At 36.5% G+C, this 13,209-nt stretch overlaps 1 protein-coding gene across 2 annotated transcripts in view; it reads right to left on the reverse strand.

Annotated features, from left to right (window-relative positions):
* Positions 1–13,209, reverse strand: part of SGCZ (sarcoglycan zeta) — a 929,136-nt gene that overhangs the window by 24,037 nt on the left and 891,890 nt on the right. For both annotated transcript variants that reach the window (XM_084758266.1, XM_084758267.1), the window contains exon 5: positions 3,668–3,790. In XM_084758266.1, the coding sequence (XP_084614392.1) occupies positions 3,668–3,790 (123 nt within the window). The remainder of the gene's footprint in view (positions 1–3,667; positions 3,791–13,209) is intronic.

Raw genomic sequence — 13,209 nt, forward strand, 5'->3', positions numbered from 1 at the left:
TGTGGAAAGCAAGCCAGCAAGTAGAATTTTCCATGCCTTCTGCATCAGTTCCTGCCTTCGGGTTCCTGCTCTAACTTCCTGCCCTGACTTCTCTAGATTATGGACTATAAGGTGTAAGATGAAATTAACCTTTCCCTTCAGGCTTCTTTGGGTCATGGTGTTCTATCACAACAATAGAAACCTGACCAAGACATCATCATATAAATCTCTAAAGGGGCATTTCACAGCTGATGGAGGAAGGTGAAATGGGAAAATTATAACAGAAAAGAAGCTGGAGAAACCCACATTAAGAAGACACTATGGCTGCAGGCATCTTCTAGGAGCCAGGGCCATTATCCTCTTATCCATAGCAAGTAAGAAAAGAAAGATACTGCAAAAAATGCCCATGAGTAAGAAATTGTGCAGCTTAATTTTGCTACAGAAAAATCAACTGTGTCTCAAAGAATTCCTCTACCTTTATCACATACAAGAACTTTGACCATCAAATGGAATCCTTTGACTACATAGATAGAGAAGCTACTTCTTAAAATGTGTATTTTTAAATGTTGAAATTATAATATTTTAATTTCTCCTTCCCTTTCCTCTATCCAAGCTATCCCATGAACACCTTTTTGCCCTTTGATTTTTTTTTAAAAAGTCATGGTCTTTATTACTTTATTGTTGATATAAATAGTACACATCAACATAATGCATTATATGTGCATATATACCTCCAAATATATAAACACAACAACTTAATTTCCTCATAAAGTTTCTTGTAGGCATTATTTCAGGGTTTTTAATTAATTTGGGGGGGCGGTTCTCTGGAGTTGACTATTACATTCCCAGCATTCTATAGTTGCCTATAGTTCTCTGTCCAGAGTTAGTTTTTGCATGCGAGCTGCTTTTCATTATGAATGGTTCATACTTTACATTAGTCAGCTGCATTTTCAGTATTTCCTTTAGCAGAATAAAACTCAGAAAAGATTTCCTTGAGACCTTGGAAAAGAGTAACCCACAGAGATGTCTGCCAGCAAAGACCTGATAAAGCAGCTTCTTTGCGACAATGGCTGTGACTTGCATACTTACTTCAGAACTGGAACTCAGTTTCATTTAGAAATTTATAGAGGGCAGCAAACAGTGTTGCGTAATGACTCTGAAGTTCCCATCAGCAGGAAGGTTAAGAAGCAACTAGGAAACCGAGTTCAGCGATTACCCCAAGTGTATAAACCTGAAAAGTGTCACTAGAGGAAATTAAGTGACCGTACATCACTTTTCTTAGTAAGCACTGCAGTCACCTCTGAAGCTTTTCAGACAAACTGCTTCTTTCTGGTGCCTGAGCTTTTACCAGGTTCTCAGATTTGGACAGCTCTGAAGAACAGAGGAGAGGCTGATTGTAAAGCTGACCTCATCACAGCAGGCTAATGTAACAGACAAGAATGGGGAAACAGAAGCCAGGTAACAAAAACAAACCAGAAAATATTGATTCGAACCCAGCAGCACACTGTTTAATTTAAAAGACAGCTCTTCAGAAAATCCTTTCTTGTGTTGTCAAACAAGCGCTGGATCCTGTCTGTCTTTCCAATCATTCCATTAGAAAGACACAAAGGTGAGATGCTCTTGGGTTTCAAACAATCACTAGGGCACAGGGTACATGCAGTTGGATCCCTCTATTTTTATAGACTGCCACTTTTAATTGCTGCCATTTGGAGAAAAGAAAGAGAGAGACGCTTTCTCCTCACGCACTTCAGGACTTTCTGCTAAAGCAAAACAGATAGATACCTGCACCCGACAAAGAGTTTTCCTTCAACTTGAAGACTTTCTCCCTTCCAAAGTCAGACCTATAGTTACCTCCTCTTGGTTTGCTCGGTTGCTATTGTTCTTGGGCTACACATGGAAGAACTGATTGCATGTGACAGATGCAGACAGAGAGCACTGAATTTGAGTCCGCTATGAAGAAAGCCTTACGTCCTTTATGTGCCTACTGGGTCTCAGACGACAGCTGCATTAGATGATATCCTGACCTCGTAATAAGGAATGCTAAATAAACAGAGTTATAGAGGATAATTCTGAACTAAAGTCTAAAACTCCCCTTTAGCCAGGAATGTTAACAACAGATATATATTTAAATTACTTCAAGCAAATTACTACCAAGCAGAGCTAGTCCGTTCAAGAGTAAATTAATCATGACTCTTGAGTAAATAATTATGTACTATGGCACCAGAAACAGCAAGTAATGTTGATTATTATGGCTCGAATCTAAAATTGCACCTGATAGTTTATGTGCTAAAGGTTGGCTGAGAGCTGATCTCTTCAAGGGTTCTATATTCTCACAGACTAATTGACTGATGGATTTGAAGATAGGTGGACCCTGACTCCATGGAAGTTATTTTGGGGGAATAAATTTTCATGCCTACACTCCTTTTCTTTTCATGGCTTTGTTTCCCATCTGTACTGAGCAGGACTTTTACATCACAGTCTCTCTGTTGAATGAGATCTCCAGCCTAGAAGTATGGAGCTATCCAACTGCAAACATGGACTGAGAAACCTCGAAAACAACGTGCCAAATTCTTTGCATCTATCAAATAGTTGTTTGTTTTGTCATCATGAATTTTGCTGCGACAATGGAAAAGTAAGGCAGTGATATTCAGGTAAGAGTGTAACCTTTAATTTATACCCACCTGTCCTTTAAGTAGGTAAACATAAATATGCTAAAATCTATTAGCACCGAGAAAGTAATTTTGTCTCAGATACACAAACATAGCCATTGTCTAAATGACCCTCTTCTGTCTGAAACAAGAGTCCATCAAAAAAAGTGTCATTATTCATAAAGTGAAAGAAAATGAGAAAGGATTCATCTTAATTTTAATTCCAATGGATATTGCTTAAATGGAAAACTTTCATGCCACCAATTTACAATTCATACAGATCTCTTGTCACATGTGCTTTAAAGTCTTGTCAGAAAATTTACCTAATTTATATGGAGCATCCTGCAGTCAGTGTCTCTTTGTAGTGTTATTTGTCAAAAGACTGGGGTACTGCTTTAACATATATATGTGTGTGTGTGTGTGTGTGTGTGTGTGTGTGTGTGTGTGTGTGTGTGTGTGTAGCAGTCCATGCCTTGCCTTCATATTGTGTTCTATGCTGTGCTCAATTTTTTCTCCTATGCATGTGACATAATAAACTATATTTTTTTCTTTGATATTTTCAGTTTAGAAGTGGCACAAGCAAGAATAAAACTCTTCTTCTGTTAACACGTGGTATCCTGTAAAGAGGAAAGGATTTTGCATGCGTTGGTGTGTGTCTCTGTCTGTTTCCCTGCATGGTGGGTAGAAACACAAGAAGGCTGTGTAAACACAAGAAGTCATACACAAGCAGGGTTTGCTCCGGGAAATAGAAGTGCAATGGATATAGTACCTCAGGTTTTGATTCATCATCTTTACACATATTTTCTTATACAACCTAGCCATTAATTTCTTACTTTAGTTGATCACACAGCTTTACATTTTATACATTAATAAGGCTTTCTAGAATTGGTCTTTAACCACAACTAATTATCCGAAGATTATCTGAGAGCTAAATGTGATCAATTTTCCTGAAGGGAGTCAAATACCATAGGAAGAATACTCTCTGAAATTGTGTATTTTTTAATGTAAAAACAAAAAATCAAGGACATTCACTACTGTACCTGTGACCTTTAGCTTCTCAGCCCCGATCGTTATTTCATCTTCATCTGCAGAAAACAGCACCCGGCCATCTTCACTTGCTCTCACTTCAAACCTTTTACACTGGGCCTCGACAGCCGCAGCTCCTGGGGTCAGAAGGAAGGTTTGAAAATGAAGCCGGTACGCAGAACGCTATTAGCATATCTGTTTTTTTTTTTTTACAAGCAGAACAGAAATACACTCATCGTCTCGCTCATCTCAGCTGCATGTTTTTACATCTGAACTAACATTTTTTAAGGTATAATGTTTTTTTTCCAGAGGCCCCCTGTTTTCACTCCAAACTAAACTGGCCAAGCCTTTTAGTTCTGAATGTTGAAGGCCGTTCTAATGTTCTATGGGCTTAGCTGTATAAAAGCTCCCGGCATATCTGCAGGGGAGGCAAAGTACGCGTCAATGTCTCCTGGAGGCAAAGGTTTGTCATTCATTTCACCTGGCACATGCTTGGTACTCAATAGATGGGGCCTCAGTGATTCACATTCAGCAGTGTAAAACACAGCAGCCACACCATTGACTCCCTGTGTATTCTAAATTACCAGTCATTTGTGAATCTTTAGTTACTCCATATTTCATAGATTTTAGTGTATATATTTTCTTACTCCTTAATGTCAATGAATTAAAAACTTTTGAAAGTGCTTTATTTTACTAATTTATTCAGATTATAACTCAGTTGTTATCCCATCACTTGTATCCTCCCATTCCTCCCTCCCTCCCACTTTCACCCTATTCCCCTCCCCTAGGTCTATGACCGAGTGGGACCTCCTCCCCCACTATATGGTCATAGGCTATCAAATCTCATCTTGGTGGCCTGCTTATTCTTTCTTTGAATGCTACCAGGCCTCCCCACCAAGAGGAGGTGGTCAAATATGTGGCTACTGCACTATCCAAGGACAATACAAGTAGTAAACATCAAACCTCTACTCGGATCTAGCCAATGGACAGGACATTCTCCACAGTTATTTGGAGAGGATGTAGACATGAACTCTGGTGCAACTGCTTTATTTTTGATAACTGATTGTTTCATATTTCTTGAAATGTATACAACTTAATGGCTCAAAAGTGTAATTCAAAGTAGAAACAAGGCCTATTTTCCAAATTAGTGATCAATTATCCTCATCAATCCATCTTCCGTATTAGAAGACCACCTTCCATATTAAAAAAAACAATTTGGGAGTTAGAAGTGATGAAGCAGATAGATCTAATTGTATCATATGGGTGAGTATCAAATGAGAAAGAAATGTATTAAACATTAGGAAAGTGTCAAGATGGATTTTTTCTAAGATGGGTTTTTTTCTTTTGGTTTTCACCGTTTCATATGGAATTGTGTCTTTCACTTTTGCTCTACAATTGCACCACCTATATTCTGCTAATTCATAAGTAAAACCTAACTCATTCAGGAACAAATGCTTGTCATGCTAGATGCACCTTAATTTTCATTTATTGCTATACATTATCATGGGAATTTATCTCTATATTTCAATGCCTCCTTCTAGTCTGTAATGTGTTTGTTTTCAGATGACAGATAGTATACAAATGCCAGCTAGTGAAATTTCATCTCTTTCCCACTTTTCATCCATTTTGATTGCCTTCTTCAATCCCAGCTGAATTTATTCCCAATCCTAGCACATGGCCTAATGGAAATTATATTTTCATATTGTCATAGTTTTTGAAGAGCATTAAGCAAGTCATGGATTAGAGAGAGCAAGGGAATGACACATGGGAAGGTCTTTGAGGAGAAATTGGAAGGAAAATATGTGATTTATATTTAAAGTATAAAAATATTTTTTGAGAATGGAGTATACATGAACATTTTCCATTATTTTCACAGACAAGTGTAGTTTTCAACCATCATCAAAGAAGCTTTTTTAAACAGTGACTGGAAACCACTACAAGAAGCAATAATAAATCTGAATCATTTATCCTTTTTAAAAAAATCTGAATTTACAGAATTTAATGACAGTATTGAGGCAAATATTGAAGACTTATTATCTTTGGTCATCATCTTGATTTTGCAACTATTATTTCAGGGGCTGGTAGTTGTTTAAATGTTTTCATTTAATCATGGTTAAACGAAGGCTTTGCCTTTTGTCATTGCACAATAGTAACTTAACTAAGAGCTGGTGAAGAGCTTGAGGTCAATCTGTCAGCAAATTTGACTTCTAGGTTTACACATCTTTGTGTTTTCATCTCTCTTCAAAAGAAGATCATACATTAAGCCTCAATGTTCTAAAAGTTATTATAGATCTTTTACATGTAAAAAATTAATATTTATGACATCTCAACATCTTCAGATATACTCAATTGCTGGGTTAAATTGATTCATAAGTTGTTCTGATAGCATAGGCATGCACTAGATAATTACATATATATGAAGACATTATATGTACTCACAGATTATCAAGAATTTTCTAGGAATAGTGATTAATGTCTTTATTCAGACAACTATACAAATATTAAAATATTTTACTGCATGCCACACAGGCTATACAAATAAACTATTAGAAATAAGCCATTAGAAGCTTCAGTAGGGTGGTGACTGGCTCTGGCAAAGGGAGTTGAAAATTTAATTCATTAACTTTAGATGAGCAAAGGCAAATAAGCAAATTGCCCAACATTTATGCATGCAGAATAGATGAGATGCATCTAAGCCATAAATTAATGCATGCAAAAATCACCCAAATGAAAAAAACAGATATAAAATTAATACTTCAGACTACACTTTATTCACTATATTAGCATAATTACAGATGGTGAAATTGCAAGCAATTAGCAATGACTTGATAGTAAATAAATGTTTCATATCAGAAAATAATTATATAGCACTATATTTAAATACATTGCTTTTTTCTACAAATGGAGAATAGTAAAAATGAATAATTAGAGACTAATCATTTGTTGGGCCTACCAATGTTTAACATTAATATTTTATATATCATGATAGTGAACTTAGTATATCTGAGCTTGGTTTTGGTTGACTATCATTTGTTTGCTTCTAGTATCACATGTTTTTAAGGCAAGGTCTAATTGCCCAAAGGTACAATTACATTAAGTAGGGGAAAAAAAACTAATAATGTACTACTGTCTTAACTTTTTATACTTCCAATTGGTAATATACTAGAGCCTGAAATTTTTCTTTGATAAGAACATCCATGAGTGTTTCAACAATACATTTGTACTTTAGTCTCAAGCCCTAGGATATTCATTAGATAGAGATTTGTGTAGAGAATGTTTTTATTTTATTAATTTATTCAGATTACATCTCAACTGATATCCCATCACTTGTATCCTCCCGTTCCTCCCTCTCTCCCGCTTTCACCCTATTCCCCTCCCCTAGGTCTATAACTGAAGGGGACCTCCTCCCTACTATATATATGGTCATAGACTATCAAGTCTCATCTTGGTAGCCTGCTTATTCTTTCCCTGAGTACCACCAGGCGTTCCCACCAAGGGGAAGTGGTCAAATATGTGACACCAAAGTTCATGTTAGAGTCAGTCCCTGCTCTCCACATAACTGTGGAGAATGTCCTGTCAATTGGCTAGATCAGAGCAGGTGTTCATTTGATGTGGGAGTGATGCCAGAAGAGTGAGAAGATTGTCCTGGCCTATGGAATAAAGAAAGTAAGACTGCCTCCTGATCAGACTTTATACCCCCTTTCTCTGGCCAGCTCTTATATTACCCATTATTAGACTTTTCTCTAAACTGGCAACTCATTTTAGTTGAATTGGATTTTGAAAACTGTTTCACTTTTGCTATTATTTCAATTTGCTATTACACCACGAGGATCATTTTTCTCACAGTCAACCTCAGCAAGTGAGTGAGCTCAAGATGAGTCTCCATTGGACTACACTGGATCCTATCCTCAGTCAAAATCAAACAACAAAGGAGAGAGAGAGAGAGAGAGAGAGAGAGAGAGAGAGAGAGAGAGAGAGAGAGAGAGAAGGGAAGGCGGGAGGATGGTGAAGAATATCTGCTGCTCATACCAATTCTCCATTATTACAGACTCAGCATGCTTTGGCTGTAATATCCTGGATAAGTCAAACAGGAAAGAACTAGGGTCACCTCCCTTTGGCTGGTGCTTGTAAAGCCAGAAGGGAATAAACAGGGTTCTGGAAAAGAACTGTCAGTGCCCATTCTTTTGGGTCACTGACTCTCATACTCTACGACCAACATAACTGGCATGGTGTGCCTGTTAATTCAGTTGTGACACAGTTATTATGAGCACAACCAACTGTTTTGTGATTGGTCTTAATGTGAAGGCCCCAGGAAAGAGTTCATGTCTGGTACTGAAAGCCAGGGCAGACGCCCCTAGGTGGGATGGTCAGAACCACCAGTGGAGAAGCAAATGCTACTGTTTTGTTAAATGGATATCGTGTGCCTGTGAAATTGCCTTGTACACAGTAGCACTTACACTCACAGTGCATGATGGAAGGAAGCTCTTCTATTTCTCCTTTATATCTTGAGTGGGCAGTGGATGCTGCTGAGGCTAACAATTCAACAAAATGCTGAGACTAGGTGATTCTTGCCATGGCACAGTGGCTACATTCTCAACTATACTTAGAAGAAAAGAATGAATCCTTTATATTACTTTCAAGCCTCATAAAAAAAAATGAGAAAGAATGTAAAAGCTCAAGCTATTGGCTGGGCAACACTTTATGAATTCAACAAGTTGTTTTTTTTTTATATAAATTTAAATGTGTGCATATATTTGTAATAACAATAATTAAAGAATAAGTGGCCATAAAATTGAAAATGACATGGTAGGGAACACAGGAGCTATTAGAATAGGGGACGGGGGAAGAAAATGACAGAAGTGCAGTATCTACATGCAGAGTCCTCGATAAGTGAAAATAAATGAATAAATATATAATCAGAGCAATGTAAAAGCCAGAACAAGGGATAGAGCATTATGCCACTATTTCCTCTGGACTGAAACATTCTTTCCTGGGGGGAAGGGCTGGGGTTCTAGGACTCAGAACATTAATAACTTTAGAAGCTTAGGTACCTCAAGAAATACAAGGAAGCTCAGAAAGTCCGAAGACTCTCAGTCCTGGCCCAAAGGTTAAGTAGGCATCCGAAGATTGCTGGGGAATTGAGACTCTGTAGTGGAGCTGCCTGAAGACATGGCAGTGGTGCAGGGAATTCAGATTTCAGGAGCTATCACCCCTGCTGAAGCTTGTTTTTTCCTGATTGACACAGCTGCCTTTGAGTCCTGTAGGCACCTGTGTATAAACCCTTACACCCCAGTGTAAGGCGGTTTGATGACCTCATTTGCAGAGCTAGACCTGGTGAAACTGTTTCTTTATTTTGCTATCTATGAGTTATCTGGAAAGAATATGCATTCAACAAGAAGATATTTAACTAATAGAACAAACAATTTATGAGGGCTTGGCATTTATTTTTGGTAAGAAAATTTTAAGTTGCTAAGACAAATAATTAAAAGACTTTCATTGTTCTCAGAAAGTATATGTCAGGTAATATTCACCCCCTTCCCCAATTCCCCAGCAACTTATTCATTTGATTTTATTGTCAAATTTCTTATCATAAAATATATTGTGAAACATGTTATTATTTTAAATGTGGTGTGTGAGTGTGTGTGTGTGTGTGTGCGTGTGCGTGTGCGTGTGTGTGTGTGTGTGTGTGTGTGTGTGTCCTGGGTGACCTACATTAATTTATTAGGTTTGCTATATTTTAGGGGCTGCTGTTTTCACAAACAGAAACACTTAGATGACTTGCACTGTCCAATTAGAAGAATCAGTCAGACTTGAAACCCTATGAGCATATAGAGGGGGAAGAGGTTCCCCTCAGTCACAGTCATAGGGGAAGGGAGTGAGGGGAAAATGGGAGGGAGGGAGGAATGGGAGCATACAAAGGATGGGATAACAACTGAGATGTAATATGAATAAATTAATAAAATATATTTTAAAAAAAGAAACAATCACTCCCCTCCTCTCATTTTGTCTATGTCTTTTTCTGTTTTGGCATTTCTTTAATTGAAAGTTTACACTGTCTTTTTCTAGTTTTCTTTGAATTTTTATTTTTATGTATCATTCCCTCTCAAGCTCTCTCATACTTGTCTACATTAAAGAAATATGTAGAAATGGTCAGACATCTCCTGACACACAAAGACCATCAGTCTTGAATTGTAAGAAGTGGGGGTGGGGGTAGGCGGATGACAAAACAAAAACAAACAGAAACTTCAATAAGGTTTTCAGAAATCATACCATGAGGAGGCATAAAAATAAGCAAATTTCTGTGCATTGGAAACTTTTATTTAAGTAAGTTCAATCCTGACTTCATTATCAATATATGATTACGCAATATCATTTACAGTATTTTTTCTCTTTAGTGATTCCTCAAACAAGAGTACATAGTTGTATTGAATAAAATCCATGACCACTAATGAGGTCTTCTATTAACGATATTTTATTTTTTTTCCTCTGTGATTTATATTTGAATGTTGAAAGCACCAGATAAAATGAGGTTCTTAAAATAATTTTTATTGGTAGCACACACACATCCAAATCTATCTATCAAACCTATCTATCAAACCTATCTATCTATCTATCTATCTATCTATCTATCTATCTATCTATCATCTATCTATCTATCTATCTAATCATCTATCTACCTATCTCTTTCCATCCATCATCTCTCTCTCTCTCTCTCTCTCTCTCTATCTCTCTCTCTCTCTCTCTCTCTTTTCCTATCCATCTACCTATCTAGTATATGTGTTTTCGTGCTTTATATTTTACATACATTTGCTGATGGTTTTTCAAATAACAATTGGAAACATAGAAGGAAGTGTCAATATTATACCTTAATCATTTAAAAAATCATCTTGTATAAACATTTTCTATTATATTTTAAAGAATGTTTTCTCCAAATTATGTGCGGCACAATTCAGTTAGCTGTGATACACTGCAGATATATTCAAGTAATCATGTAATCTTGTAGTATCAATTAAGTTGGAAATACCATATCAACTTATAAAATTATTTCATTTTTGAAATTTATTTTGCCAATTCACTGCATAAATATAATGACAACTATTTATAGGGCATGCATTTTCTTTGTCTAACAAAAGAAAACTTAGAGTCTATTCCTGCTAGAGAACTGTATTCTTAAAAAAGTCAGCAAAGCATTTCTCTCTTCTCTATAAAGGGTACTTCCAGTATGTTTTCACTGCCATGCAAATGTTTTAATGAAATCGCAGGGGTAAGCCTATTGATATTTTTGGATTCTTAGTTTCTAACATAACAATTTATGTTGCTGTTTAATCTAAATGATTGCAAAGTTTCCTGACTTCCCTTTGAAATACAACTTTTAGTGCTGTAGGAAGTTAACTTAATATTAAAAAAAGATAAGGTTCAAGGTAAACCACTCTGAGATTGTTTTAAGAACTGAAATCATAACACATTGTTCCTCTGTCAAGTGAATGATAATAAGCTGTGTCTTTGTGAGGTGACTATTCATTGTGTGTGATGTGTTACTAACTGCAAATGCAGTTGCTGATGGCCACATGAATTCCTATAGTCCATTGCTCTAAAAAGCACTATTTATGGTTGCCATGGAAGCACCAAGTCCTCTTTCATCTTTAGAAAGTTGATTAGGTAGGGTGTTTTTGATCATAGTTTTCTATCAGAAGGGATGATTTAGTTCATGAAACAATATAACAATCTGACAGGCTTTAGTGGTTGGTTTACTTCAACAATGCTTTGTTTTTTGTTTTTGTTTTGTTTTTTGTTGTTGTTGTTGTTCACTGTGGCCAATCAGAGGAACAGATGCTAAGGACTTCATCTCAACCCACTTTTAGCATTTCCAACTTAAAATAAGTATTGGCACATATTGGCTGTGTAGAATAAAAAAAAAAACGTTTCCTGCGATAGCTCTATATGAAGTTCACTTTGATCATAATTCACCCCGTTTAGTTACTTTTCTAGCTGTGACAACCGAGTACCTACATAAGGGCTTACTTCAGCTCACAGTCTGAGGACATCTTGGTGGGAAGTTACTAGTGCAGGAGCATGATGTAGCTGGACACAACGTATCTATAGCCAGTAAGAAAAAAAGAGGTGGGCCAGGCAGTGGTGGCACTCTCCTTTCATCCCATCACGTGTGGGCAAAGGCCAGCAGGATCTCTATGAGTTTCAGGTCAGCCTGGTCTGCTGAGCAAATTCCAGGACAGCCGTGTGCCGTTGATCATAATATAGTCATTCTACTAATTTTTTTTCTTATCCCTTCTGGTATACTTCTGCTTCCACATTCTTATTACTTCTTATTTAGATTTCTGTCCTTTATTTTTTTTTCCCTAGCTTGCAAATATGATAGAAACCACGGGACAGGAAAGGTGTGTGGCCAATTAAGTACACATAATATCAGAATTTATGGAGCTTTCATTTGGGCCTGGTGGCACATAGCTTTAACATGAGCTCCACGGGAGCCTAAGTTAGGCAGAGAGAACTCCAAGTCTTCTCTGGGCTGCAGAGCAAGTTTAAATTAACTTGGTCAACCTAGTAGCACATGACTCAAAACAAGCAAACACACAAAACCAAACAAGGATGAAAAAATATTCATGGTGTAGGTAAATGGCCAGCATCTTCTTGTTATGTATGGGGCTTGGGTTCAGTGTCCACTATCATGAAAAAAAAAGAAATGAAATTATGGAGCTTTATCTGACCACAGCGCAAAAAAAATCTTTCAATAGCACAATTTGAGTATAGAAGCCTTTATATTTAAAAGTGAAGGTATCCATTTTAAAATAGGTCACACGAAAACTTAGGAATAATAATCACAAGGTGGGAAATATCTCAAACTGAATTACAATGTTGTTATCCTCAAATCTCAAGAAACTTTACTAAATTAATACTTCCAGTGAGATTGGTGGCCTCAAATGATTATATCAAAAGTGAAGAAAAATACTACTACTACTATTAATAATAAACCATCTATGTTGAGAAGTTAGAAAACAAGTGAACCAAAAGTAGAAGAAAAATATAATTTATAAACAAAGATATTGAGTAAATGATGATGATAAGGACAGATATTAGTAGAATAGGACGTGAGCATTGGACACATTATCAATGATGCCAAAAGTAGATTATCATATTCACTTAAAAGTCTCTAACTTCTGATAAACTTGGTCACAAAAAACTAAAAAGCAAAATTATGAATATTAGTAATCAATAAGTGGATGTTACTACAGGGGCAAATGTAGCCTAAATATTTTATAGTAACTTTATGAAAGTAAACTGAAATTTGAGTTGAGAGGTATAGATTGGAAGTTGCCTATAGGTATGTTTTTGGGACTTTGGGCATTAAGTTGAACATTATTAGAATTTTTTGGGTGTTGATAGGATTATTCTAGAATAGTGGTGTTAGTTATGTGCTGCTACTGATATACTTAGGTTCCTTTGGTGTTGCTGCAGATTCTCAGGTTTTCAAATTAAATATTTCCCTTTGAGTTTTGTGTTTCATTTAAAGAAAGACTACATTTCATTGTCATGTGGG

This window comes from Acomys minous (assembly GCF_964271855.1).
Source record: "Acomys minous genome assembly, chromosome: 15".
Lineage (NCBI taxonomy): Eukaryota > Metazoa > Chordata > Mammalia > Rodentia > Muridae > Acomys > Acomys minous.